Source organism: Panicum hallii, chromosome 3 (assembly GCF_002211085.1).
Source record: "Panicum hallii strain FIL2 chromosome 3, PHallii_v3.1, whole genome shotgun sequence".
In the NCBI taxonomy this organism is placed as follows: domain Eukaryota; kingdom Viridiplantae; phylum Streptophyta; class Magnoliopsida; order Poales; family Poaceae; genus Panicum; species Panicum hallii.
The window spans coordinates 61644849-61656879 of NC_038044.1; the positions used below are offsets into that span (position 1 = coordinate 61644849).

At 42.8% G+C, this 12031-nt stretch overlaps 1 protein-coding gene across 6 annotated transcripts; it reads left to right on the forward strand.

Moving 5' to 3' along the window:
• Positions 1-2481: 2481 nt before the first annotated feature.
• LOC112886364 (protein DA1-related 1-like) lies at positions 2482-7330 on the forward strand. 6 transcript variants are annotated; one of them, XM_025952252.1, is made up of 14 exons: positions 2482-2835; positions 2910-2968; positions 3166-3228; positions 3415-3552; positions 3778-3871; positions 4018-4219; positions 4640-4760; positions 4842-4925; positions 5011-5130; positions 5735-5947; positions 6032-6091; positions 6199-6317; positions 6493-6551; positions 6678-7330. In XM_025952252.1, the coding sequence occupies exons 4-14, from the start codon at positions 3451-3453 to the stop codon at positions 7007-7009; spliced, it is 1506 nt and encodes a 501-aa protein (XP_025808037.1). In that variant the 5' UTR covers positions 2482-2835; positions 2910-2968; positions 3166-3228; positions 3415-3450; the 3' UTR covers positions 7010-7330. The 6 variants fall into 6 exon arrangements, with proteins under 6 accessions (XP_025808037.1, XP_025808040.1, XP_025808036.1 ...); XM_025952255.1 differs by having other exon boundaries at positions 3166-3190; XM_025952251.1 differs by having other exon boundaries at positions 2916-2968.
• Positions 7331-12031: the final 4701 nt, after the last annotated feature.

Consider the following 12031-nt stretch of genomic DNA (forward strand, 5'->3'; position numbering starts at 1 on the left):
CAGGACAGAGAATCCATCTCAATTCTCAACAAAAAAAAAATGGCCACCCTAAAAAAACTGAAAAACAGCCGTCAAAATTGAATAGACTTTTCTTTCAGTTGGAGGAGCCAGAGCCTGAGGTGTGATCTTTTGAGCTTTCCTGAGCCTGGTCGTGCCTGAGTGCTGACTCAAAAGTAGGAACATGTTCTCCCGTGGGCCCATGGTTTTGTCCATGGGTGCCTTGATTTTGCACTGGATGATAGAGTTGCGAGTTGGAGGTTGCTGGGGTATGATTAGGACAAAGAAAGTTTGGATGGGTACCCATCATCTTCCAGATGGACATTAAACAAATGGTCTTTGTGTCGTGCCATTAGTGGACAGCATACATGCGCCTCAGAGATGACACAGGAAGCTACAAAAAGGTGGCATCATTTGGCGATGACGGCATGGCTGTCAACTTTCACCAAACGACTTTGATTAGTGTCGACAACTGATGACTCCATGTCTCCATGAGTATGTGTGTATGCTGTGATTGGACACCTGAATTATTTGTAGTATATATCATGGGTTGACAACTGACAATCCCCAAAGCATTCACATGATCACATCAATTCATGGTTATCCAAAAACTATATGATACTCGATACAGATGTCAAATAATCCACAACGTAGCACGTAGAAAAAGCTAAAACTAGGACGGAGAGAGTAACCTCTTGGAGAAGCCGGGAAAGATTGTACAAGGCAAGGATCAATCTAGATGGGCAATCTTTTTGCCAATGTATTAATGAGTCGGAGAGCACGTAGAATTCTTCATCCTAGGGTGTGTTCGTTTCCTCCCTCTAAAGTTTAAATCCGTCACATCAAAGAGAATCTTGCTATTTAGAAGTGTTAAATAAAATCTGTTTATAAAACTTTTTGCACAGATGGGTGCTAATTCGCGAGATAAATTTAATGAGCCTAATTAATCCATAATTTGCCACAGTGATGCTGCAGTAATCATCCGCTAATCATGGACTAATATACCTCATTAGATTCGTCTCGCGAATTAGCGCTGGGATTCTGCAATTAGTTTTGTAATTAGACTTTATTTAATACTTCTAAATGATAAGATTCTCTTTGATGTGACACCTCTAAACTTTAAATTCTAAGAAACGAACACACCCTTAGTTTCACTTGCTCAGTGTCACATCATCCGAACCAATCATAATCATCCCACATGCCATGATGGGGTTTGCTAAATTTTGCCGAATTTGTTGCGGCACGGCGTGGCGGGAGTCAAATAGGGCGTGAATTTTGTTTCGCAACAAATAAATGGATCAGAGTATATGACTCCTATGAGCGAGCTTGTACCTAACATGCATGGGCAGAAGCAACTGCTGGCCACATGGTGTGCCGCAGAGCCAAGAGAAGTTGTGGATTGACTATGCATGACCTGCTCATCATCTTGTGAGGTCAAAACAAAATATACATTTTCCAACGTAGCTAACACATGTCACGAGATAAAAAACTACAGGACATGAAGTTTTGTCAATCTGAATAATGCAAGCGTCAGAGCCTGTTTGGAAGAGTTCCGGCCGGTTCCGACTTCTCCTCCCTCTGTGACAGGGACAGAGGGAGGGGAGAGGAGAGGAGAGGAGAGACAAACCGCCTCCAGTGAACAGTGTTTTGTCTGAGGGCTGGGGCTCTCACAAATGGGCTCTTAGTGTTGCATTTTTTTGTGTGTGGTTGTATATAGACATGTTGTCCTACTATGTGATTGATTGCTCTCTTATTCTGTAGGGGTAGGTACTGCACCAAGCGAGGTAACAATGGTTTAGTTCAGCTGCACAACTGGTCCGCATGCTCGAGTTATTCCTCAACTTGTATGTGTAACTTGACATTTTTTTTATTTGCTCGAGTTCTGCACATGCATTTTTTTCCTTGTTGGAAGAAAATACACGAAGATTTGGAAAGTGAAGTTGTTAATTGACCATCTAGATGATATATGCACGGTGAAGATATAAGCTGCCAACTTACTCTCGAGATCTCTTTTTTTTGAAAATTGGGTGAAGATGTAACTCCCCAACCTTGCTCCATTTTTTGAAAATTTGGTGAAAAATAGAATGGCCTTTCAAGTTGAAATTCGAAGACTAGAAAACGTCCAAAAAGCGTCGACTAGTCAACTCACTGAGACCCACGGCTCTCCAACTCCAATTCCCTTCTCCATCCCATCAAAAAAAAAAATCCCTTCTCCATTCCAGTTAGGCAGTTACCGCGCGCCATCCCGAAATCCCGTCTCCATCTCCGCGCGACCTCGAGGCGTTCGACGAAATGCGACGCCACGCCGCGCCGCGCCGCGCGGCGCGCCCCCATGTGGCCGTGCGTCTCTCTCCTCGCCTCCTCCTCACCCCGCTGCCTGGCGCGCGCGCGAGGGAGACGTCGCTGTGCCAGCGCTGGGCGGACGTCACCTCACCTCACCCCCTCGCTTAGCTTTTCTTGACCCGGCTGCTGCGTCTCCACTACTCCGCCTCCCGCCCTGCCGTCCATGTCACGCCTCGGCTCCTTCCTTTCGCTTCCGCCTCCTCCCTTGCCCCTTGTCCTCTTCCCACCTCCTCCGGAATCTGGCAGCGCACCTACTTGTCGCCCGCCCCCTCGCTCGCTTTCTTTATCCTGCGGGCGGGGGCGCGTGCGGCGGTGTTCTTTGTTCTTGGATCAACGAAAAAGGAGAGGAAAAAAAACGAGCTTTCTATCTGCGACCGGCGGTTAGCCTGTCGCTTGCTGGCTCACTCAAGCGGTTCATCCGCGTCTTCTTGGTGTGTGGCCAAGCGCGATTGCGGAACTCGAGCCTCTCGTTTGGGAGTTCCGGATCACTTCGAGGTGAGAAGCTTTGTTGAATTGTGACGGGTTTGATGCAGTGTTTCGATTGGGCTTAGTGTTCTGATACTGTTTAGTCGCAGGGGTTCGGGGGAAAGGATGGTCGCCAGTTATCCTGGCTGGTTTTGATAGAATCGTGAGTCCCTTTGTTGACTGAATTCGTAGTTTATATTTGGCAAATAAGAATATAGTGCGTTGTAAGAAATTAATCAGTCAGCTGGATTGATATCCGTGTTTCTTCATTCTGTCTTGTGAGAGATCAATTTGATTTGCTCCCTTCAGCTTCAGTAGCGTTTTCCTCTAGTGTGCTAATTCGTTTCTGTTTTGATACAGGTCTGAATTGTTGAGAACATACCGGGTTTGTAGATTTTCTTGGCAGTTTCATCCTTAGACTAGGTATGGGATTAGAGATTTCCTGCTTTTACAGTCATGCAATGCCTTTTGCTAATACAGAAAAGGTGCTCACTGATGAATGAGAACCTTTCCGTTCGTGGCTTGCCAGGAAACATGTTTTTCATTTGTAATTCTAACTCAATGGTTTCTCCAAGTTCTTCTGAATTTGTTTTATACTCTTTGCTGCAGGATAGAGGAATCTGACCATCACATAAGGTCAAGATCATGAGTTGGTTAAACAAAATTTTCAAGGGTTCAGTAAATAGAGTTTCAAGGGGTCACTATGACGGAGACTGGCATGAAGGCCAGTCATCTGATTACAACAGAGTAAGCCTCTGTCCATGTGCTTTGCTGTTGAACAAAATCGGCCATGTGCATTCCTTTATCCTTTCTAGTTTCTACTGTAGCTAATCCTTTCTTGTTCATATAACCTACGCCTAAAGAAAAGTTTTAGCCTTATACCTTTCAATGTGATTATTCACATTCTATAGAATGCATGATCCCAAGACAAAAGAATTGTTATTCAATGCCTGCTTGTCCTCATTACTGTAGGATACTTATGGTGACAGTGATAATGAAGATATAGATCGTGCTATTGCATTATCACTAGCAGAGGAAGATCAACATAAGGGAACAGCGGCTATTGGTTAGTGCTGGCCTGACTTTTCATATCCTCTTCTTTGTTTATTTTATCATTATTTACCTATCTCGCCCCATATATAAAATTAATGTCCTTGGGAACAATGACTTTGGAAATGAAATCATAATACACCATTGCTGATTTTAATGTAGATACTCACTATAATTTGGAGGAAGACGAACAACTTGCACGAGCACTGCAAGAGAGCCTGAATGCCGAATCTCCTCCTCGACAAAATGTTCCTGATGAGAACGTACCTCCTCGACGGAATGTTCCTATTGAGGATGTGCCTCCTCGACAGTATGTTCCAGCAAAGGAGCCACCTCCACATGTTTACCCAGCAAGTGGATTCAGGTGTCTATTTCTTCCTCCGGTTTCTTTGGTATTTTAGATTTTTAGTATAACAGTTCAACATTGCTATGAAACTGGGAGATGACCCAGCCAGTACTCTAACCAAATTCGATGAGCATATCAAACACAAAACTAACATAGGACTTTTCAATATTTTTTGCAATAAAAGTAAATGTATTCTTTCAAGGTAGAGTTTTCCACCCCTTGAGGCTGACCTGAAATTTAACTGCTAACTGGATGATAAATACATATAAGTGTCATCTTCCTAGTACCAAGAGAGCTCATGGAACGATTAGCTCTACACATATGCTAGCAGGCATGTGTAACTAAGTTATCATATGAGGCTGCGAATTTCGAGGTCCACTCTGTTTGTCTATTAGCATTCCAGCACTGACTTGATCAGAAGTCCTTTTATTTGTGTAGGACTTGTGCTGGATGCCATAACCCAATTGGCCATGGCCGTTTCCTTAGTTGTATGGGTTCAGTTTGGCATCCCGAGTGCTTCAGATGTTTTGCTTGCAACAAGCCCATATCCGAGTATGAGGTATAAGAGAGTAGTATGTTTACATATATTAGTGTTCTTCAATTAAACCAACTGATTGATGATAGTGCTTCTTTTCTGCAGTTTGCTATGCACGACGATCAGCCATACCACAGATCCTGCTACAAAGAGTTTTTTCATCCAAAATGCGATGTTTGTGACAATTTTGTATGTATAAGCATGAAGGTATTAGTCAGAGTTATATTTTTTTATCTGTCTATATAACTGTGGTTATTATGTTTTCCTTCCCTAGATTCCAACGAATAGAGATGGCCTCATCGAATACCGAGCACATCCTTTCTGGATGCAGAAGTACTGTCCTTCCCATGAAGATGATGGCACTCCTAGGTGCTGCAGTTGTGAACGAATGGAGGTCAGTACAGGGTTTTATATCTGTCAATGAGAACAGATCCCCTGGTCAGTTCCTGGGTGGGAGCCGTTCACTTTTCACTAACATTTGAAAATACCGCCTATTTACTTGGAACCAGTATAGATCACTATATGTCAGCATAAATATATGTAAGTAGTTACATCACTTAGTTCCTACACTATTGTTGTTGTTGTCGCAATTCTTGGTTGTTACCATTGCACTTTGGTGCTAGAGTCTTAGGAATGCCAGCACAGGATGTAGTACCCCAGCCAACTAGTGGTGTTGGCCCATGCCACCAATGTGTTGTGTGGTGATAATAGTCCCGCATGAAGAGTTTAAATATGTTCGAGCTAGCTTATAACCCAATGTTTCCAAACATAACACCTCTCAGTTAATAATTTTGCACAAATGATGACATAAGTGTAAGCAGGGTATTATTCCTAAGCCCTGCAATATGTAGGCTTGGCATAGAGTGGCAATAAAAAAAATTCTTTCAGTACTTCTGCAATCAACTTTTGTGCCTCTATTGGTTCTCAGTTCTTCAGCCACTATCCCTTTTCAACTAGTGTTCTATGTTCTTATATGTTCCTTCCATCCTGAAATTCAGCCTAGAGAGATCAAGTACATAACATTAGATGATGGGAGGAAACTCTGCTTGGAATGCCTCAATTCTTCAATAATGGATACTCCAGAATGTCAACACCTTTACATGGACATTCAGGAATTTTTTGAAGGTTTGAACATGAAAGTAGAACAGCAAATTCCATTACTTTTGGTTGAGAGACAGGCTCTGAATGAAGCATTGGAAGCTGAGAAAAATGTAAGTGATATGAAATAGTTATTTGGTGTGCACAACACTTCATATACTCCCAAACTCACGCCATTTTATTTTGCTCTGTTTAAGGGGCACCACCTGCCCGAAACCAGAGGTCTATGTCTTTCTGAAGAGCAAATTGTCAGAACGGTGAGTTCTTCAAATATTGATGCATTACTCTGTTCATTTGACTATTGGGCTACTGGCACGGGTAAATTTTTAAGATATGCATGTACTGAATGATGCTATTGTTCCAGATCTTAAAAAGGCCACAGATTGGGCCAGGAAACAGAATCCTAGATATGATTACAGGACCATACAAGCTGTCTCGGCGGTGTGAAGTGACTGCGATCCTTATATTATATGGTCTACCAAGGTACATTGTTTTACCTTTATTTTTCCTCATTTATTGTTTTTTCAGATCATCCATCAAGCAGACTTCTGCCAGTTCCATTGTGAACCTTTAATGGACCATGAACTTATGATGTTCTTATGTTTGAAGCATAGCTAGATAGGCCTTCTTACTTCTCATTAATATAATGGCTACGCAGATTACAAACTGGCTCCATTCTTGCCCACGAGATGATGCATGCATATCTTCGTCTCAAAGGTAACTTGTTTATGCTAACATTTTTTTGGGCTTCACATGTATCGTCATCACTTCGCGCGCTTATTTTCGTCCATAAAGAAAAGGACAATTGCTACTCCTATTGCTGACATGCTTTTCTTTCTATAGGATTCCGAAATCTTAGTATTGAGGTTGAAGAGGGCATCTGCCAAGTTCTGTCCCACCTGTGGCTAGAGTCAGAAATCATCGCCGGTTCCAGTAGCAATGTCGCATCCAGCTCAGCGGCATCGTCATCTTCATCTTCAGCACCTACCTCTTCCAAAAAGGGCGCGAAGACCGAATTCGAGAAGAAGCTGGGGGCATTCATCAAGAACCAGATCGAAACGGATTCGTCCGAGGCATATGGAGGTGGGTTCAGAGCTGGCTATCCGGCTGTCGAGCGCTATGGTTTGAGAAGGACCCTGGATCACATTAAGCTGACAGGGTCTTTCCCCTATTGAAGTAACTGTAACTGAAGCAAAGAAGGCGACATTCAACCTGCGGGGGTGCTGCATATTCTGGAACATTTTGGTTTAAAACTGACATACACATACACACCACAGGAGAGAAATATGCTGTAAATCAAGAGGAAAAAGAACGATTTACTGGGGTAATATAAAATGCAGATGTTTTTTTTTTCCTGGAAGACAATACATGAGAGACTTCAGACAGAGAGGTTCTGCAGTCATTTCTAATTCTTAGTGGTCCCAATGTTATCAAATATCACATTTTCAGATCCAGGACATAGTGCAATTACCTAGTTATTAAACAGTTCGTGTAAATGTATAAATCCTATAGCTAGCTAGGACACCAACTAGCTTGTCTATAACGGATTTGATGCTATTGGTGTCTCGTCAATTGACTTTGTCAGACGTAGCAAGCACGCATTGGCCGCTCACACATCATCAGTGACGGGGGCGGCTGTTGCCTATAGCCACTGCGTAGGACCCTTTGAACACTTATTCTCTCCAACCACCATTCCTCTTTTCTTTTCCCCTTCCTCAACGCAGGCGCTCGTGTGAAACAACATAGGGGGTGTATGGTTCCCCGTAGACTAAACTTAACTTAAGTCTCGTCGTATCGGATATTTGACATCAATTAGAAGTATTAAATATAGTTTAATTATAAAACCAACTGCATAAATAGAGGCTAATTCGCGAGATGAATTCGTTAAGCCTAATTAGTCCATGATTTGACCATATTGTGATACAGTAAACATGTGCTAATGATGGATTAATTAGGCTTTAACAGATTCGTCTCGTGAATTAGCACCGGCTTATGCAATTAGTTTTATAGTTAGCTCATATTTCATTCCTCTATTTAGCATCTAAATATCTGATGTGATCCGGACTAAAAATTAATCTCTAGATCCAAACACCCCCGTAGTCTCCTCTTCCATGTAAAAGGGATTGAGGGTGATTGATTAGATGCCAGACTATAATAGAGAGTGAAGACACTTGGGTTTACACAAACTAGATATTATATTTACGGTGCGGATTCTTTTTAGATGGCAATGTGAATATTTAATGGGACAGAAGTTTGGATGTTTGAATTTTTTTAGATGAAGGAAGATTTATTAATAAAGTTTCAGGCACTGCAACAAACCAAATACATGGAGCCATTAAAAAAAGAAAGGAATAAAACGAAAGGAATTTTAAACTCAACATGTAGGTCCAAACCACCTACCAATCATATATTCCAAGTTTAAAATGGCTAGTTTGATTCAATAGCACGTATTCTATTGCACCACGGATAGGATGACATACTCCACAAACCCGTCGTCCTCCACCCAAAAAGAAGGTGATGAACATGGGATGTAAAATTAATAGATGATTTCTAGAACTAATGTACAAAATGAGTTTTCATCTAGTGCACAATTTGCTACACAAATGGTCACAAGAAAACTCGGTTACGTTTTAAGGAAAAAACAATGCCCACATGAAACTAACACAATATGGTTTGGTCTCGCTTGATGAAAAAAAAAGCTCCATAGTCTATCATAAGAATAACTTGAAAAAAATCAATATTGTATTGCTCAACAGTTCCGTTTCATTATATATTTATTTCATTTTTATATGCTTATCAATACCTATTTATTTGCTGTTACTGAAAAAACTTTTTTGTGATGTATGTACTCAATGATAGAAGTCAACATAACTACTTTTCAAAGCGGCTTCAACAACGGTGATTGTACTAAACTTTTAAAGTTATGTAAAGTTTGGAAAAGAACCGCCACAACGATTTGTGAGATACAGATCCTATTTGGCAAAGCTTCTTGCTATGAAATCCATGTAATATTTGGAGTTTTGTATCCTAACTAAAGTAGTTTGAACATATGCGTTTAATCCAATAAGAATGAAATGCCTCAATAAGTAAGTACCCTTAATCTGCTCAAGGCTTCAGTGCCAAGAATTTCTAGTGTTGTTCATCTAAGAACTACTAGATTTAGAAATTACCAGCTCCAAAGTTTCGTAGAGCTAGAGCTCTACCTAACAAATAAAAAATCCAACAATTTGCATATATATGTTTCACATTTTATACGAAGCTTGTGAATAATGAATTTGTATATAAATTAGAAATGTTTGTACAGTTAATTGAGAGGAAGAATATGGTTGCATCCGATTCTTAAACAGTCTGCGTCATATTGTGTTTCGCAAAAAAATAATTTTTTTAAATGCTGTAGTTTATTACCGATGAAAAACCAGTCCGGATTTCTCACTGCACAGTAGGCACAGGTAGGTCCTGCCTCCTAGCTGAGCTTGTTTTGCACGTTGCGTCATCTGACGAGAAATTTGCAATTTCGCCATTCTCGAAAATGGACTTCGCCAGAATACTATACTTTGCCATTATAAAACATGGTCAACCCGCTAGAATGCATTTCCGTGGTTTTCTAGTTCATTTTATGTTCTCTCATCTATTTAGCCACATGGATGGACCAATGTGCCCTTGAGGCACCCATCTTTATCTACTGGATTTTTTTTTCTCAGTGCGTTTCAGCAGTTCAACCTGAACTGCCAGCCGCGTTCGACGCCCCCAGCCGCAAATCCTCAACGCCGGCAGCGTCCCTCGCCAGCCAAGCGCTGCACCAGATCCTGACGCCGCCAGCCAGCGGCGCCAGTCCTTGACGCCGCCAGCCACGCCAAGGCTCGTCTCTTGTCCGCCTCGCCGCCGCACTCCCAAACGCCGTCGCCGGACCGTTCTGCAGCGTCTCGGTCGAGCAGCACTCCCACTCGAGCAGCAGCAAGCGGCGTGCCAACGCTAGCAACAAATGCAACACCCAGGAAGACGAACGAAGCTGTTGGATGCAAGTATGCGACATGCTGCAAGATACGATAGAGTCGTGCAAAGAAACTGCTACTGGTGATATAGATAATTGTGATTCCAATATCAAATCAGCTAGTCAAGGCTTTCGTGATGTTCTTGTCCCTGTCCTCATCCGCTAGCAGGACAGAGGCAGGACAGAGGAAGACGGATCGACGCAAGCAGCCGTGTCGACGGTCACCTCGAGCACCTGGGCGGCTGCGCCCCCGGTTCGGAACAGGTAGAGCATGGTTGGAGAGAGGAGCAGCTGAACGGGACGACGAGGTAGGATCTGCCCTCCGTCCTGTCGCCGCCGTGCCGGCCATCTCCGTCCATCCCGTCCCCGCGGCGGAGGTGGAGAAGCTGGCAGCGACGGAGACTTGAGAGAAGAAGGACGGGAGCTCGGGGACGGTATTGTCTCCTAGCGGCGGCGCTGCGGCGAGGCCCACCGCGGGGTTGCGAGCGCGGCGGCTCTTGCTGTCGGCCATGGCGTGGGTTCGAGAGGTGGAAGACCGAGCGGATAAGACTGGGTGGCAAGAGGGCACATTGGTCAGTTCATCTGGTAGAAGAAAGGGTAAGTTATAAAATGAATTATAAAAGGAAGAGAAGGCATTGCAGCAGGAAGACATCGTTTCATAAGCAATGTTGAAAATAGCCAACTATAATTTTGCTATAGCCTGCTATTAGCTTTTTAGGAGATCTACAGCTACGCTATGCAATATTTGTCCGCTATGTCCGCTAAATGGGTTTTACGAGATTTAGCGGTGCTAAATGTCGTTAAAGTGACTTTTGCGATATTTAGCAGTGCTGCTAGTATATTTTAGTGGTGTCATTCGCTCAAAGATACGGTCAATAGAATAAATACAACTAAATGAACATAGCGTGGACCCTAAACAACATAGCATAGGTACCGTTGGGCAGTTAAGAGACATGTTAGAGTTTATTTTTTGGTGTTAGACCAATAATGCTTATAATTTTATATGTAATTATTGATTATTTCATCATTCCACTGAATGATTTAGCTTTCGTTATCGTCCGCTGTAGCTTTCTATAGCTTTTAGAGAAGGCTGCAGCTAAACTTCATAGCCCGCTATTTACAACATTGTTCATAAGGCGTTCCTAACCCTCAGGATTTCCATACCATTAATTATACCGCTACATAAGACTTTTAGCTCATGTGACACCATAATAAATGAGAGAGAGTGGAGAGAGGAAGAAACTAGATCTCACCCAGTGTCAACAGGTAAAACAATACGCTAGATACTATAAGTTGTGCATTAGGAGTGATATGGTGTCTTCATAATAAATAGAGAACAAATATGATAGGTGGAGAAAAGAGACTTAGTTTAATAGGAATCCGCACCAAATTTCTAAAGATAATGTCTTGATGATATGGCAATATAGACACTACCCATAGACACTGTAAGTTGGGACTGCCCAATGGCACCCAGGCAAAAGCTAAAATTTGATGGTATTATAGCCAAGCCCACCTCCGATAATGTCGAAATTGCAAATTTCTCTCGCCTGACAGCCTAACGGGAAGCAAGGCTTTCCCAACCATTCGACATCGAGAAAATTACAATCTTGAGACTCGAAACATTGCGTTTCACATATTTGTCATTACTAACATTGGCATCGTAAAATTGGAATTTCAAAGATCAACAATTTGATTATACTGCCATTAGATGTATTTCTTCTCTTTTCTAATTTTCTTTTCATGTATTTGGACTGTGGAAAGATCCTTCTGCCCTTCACTCTCGCACAGATCAGGACATGCCTTCTTGCTGTGGCAAGCTGGCTGGCCGCTGCCGCCGCCATCGCCTGGGCAGGCTGGCTAGCAGGCCACCGCCGCTCTGGCAGGCAGATAGGCAGGCCATCAGGCCGTCACTCCCGCCTGGTGAAGCGTCCCCTCATCCGAGGTGACTTAAATGTGATATAAAAATCAGTCCTAGGAGGCTGATACACATTTATTACATCAGATGGTACATTACCGTACAAACCTCCGAGGAGGCGGACACTCGATACAAACGATAATCAGTAATAAAACAGCTATGGTGATACACCAAAGCACGACCCACATGGGATCCAGCTCGGGCTCAGAGTAACACACTAGCAGAAGCATCTTGCGGAGGGCTAACACCACAGGCAAGGTTGGGTGCGGACGCAACCTTTACTCGACGTCT

What these genes read in the sequence shown, in the direction of transcription:
- LOC112886364 (XM_025952252.1), top strand. Translation starts at nt 3,451, where the DNA reads ATGAGTTGGTTAAACAAAATTTTCAAGGGTTCAGTAAATAGAGTTTCA. An exon ending in TAAGGGAACAGCGGCTATTG is followed by an intron (nt 3,872 to 4,017) that starts GTTAGTGCTGGC and finishes ATTTTAATGTAG; the next exon opens with ATACTCACTATAATTTGGAG. An exon ending in CATTGGAAGCTGAGAAAAAT is followed by an intron (nt 5,948 to 6,031) that starts GTAAGTGATATG and finishes GCTCTGTTTAAG; the next exon opens with GGGCACCACCTGCCCGAAAC.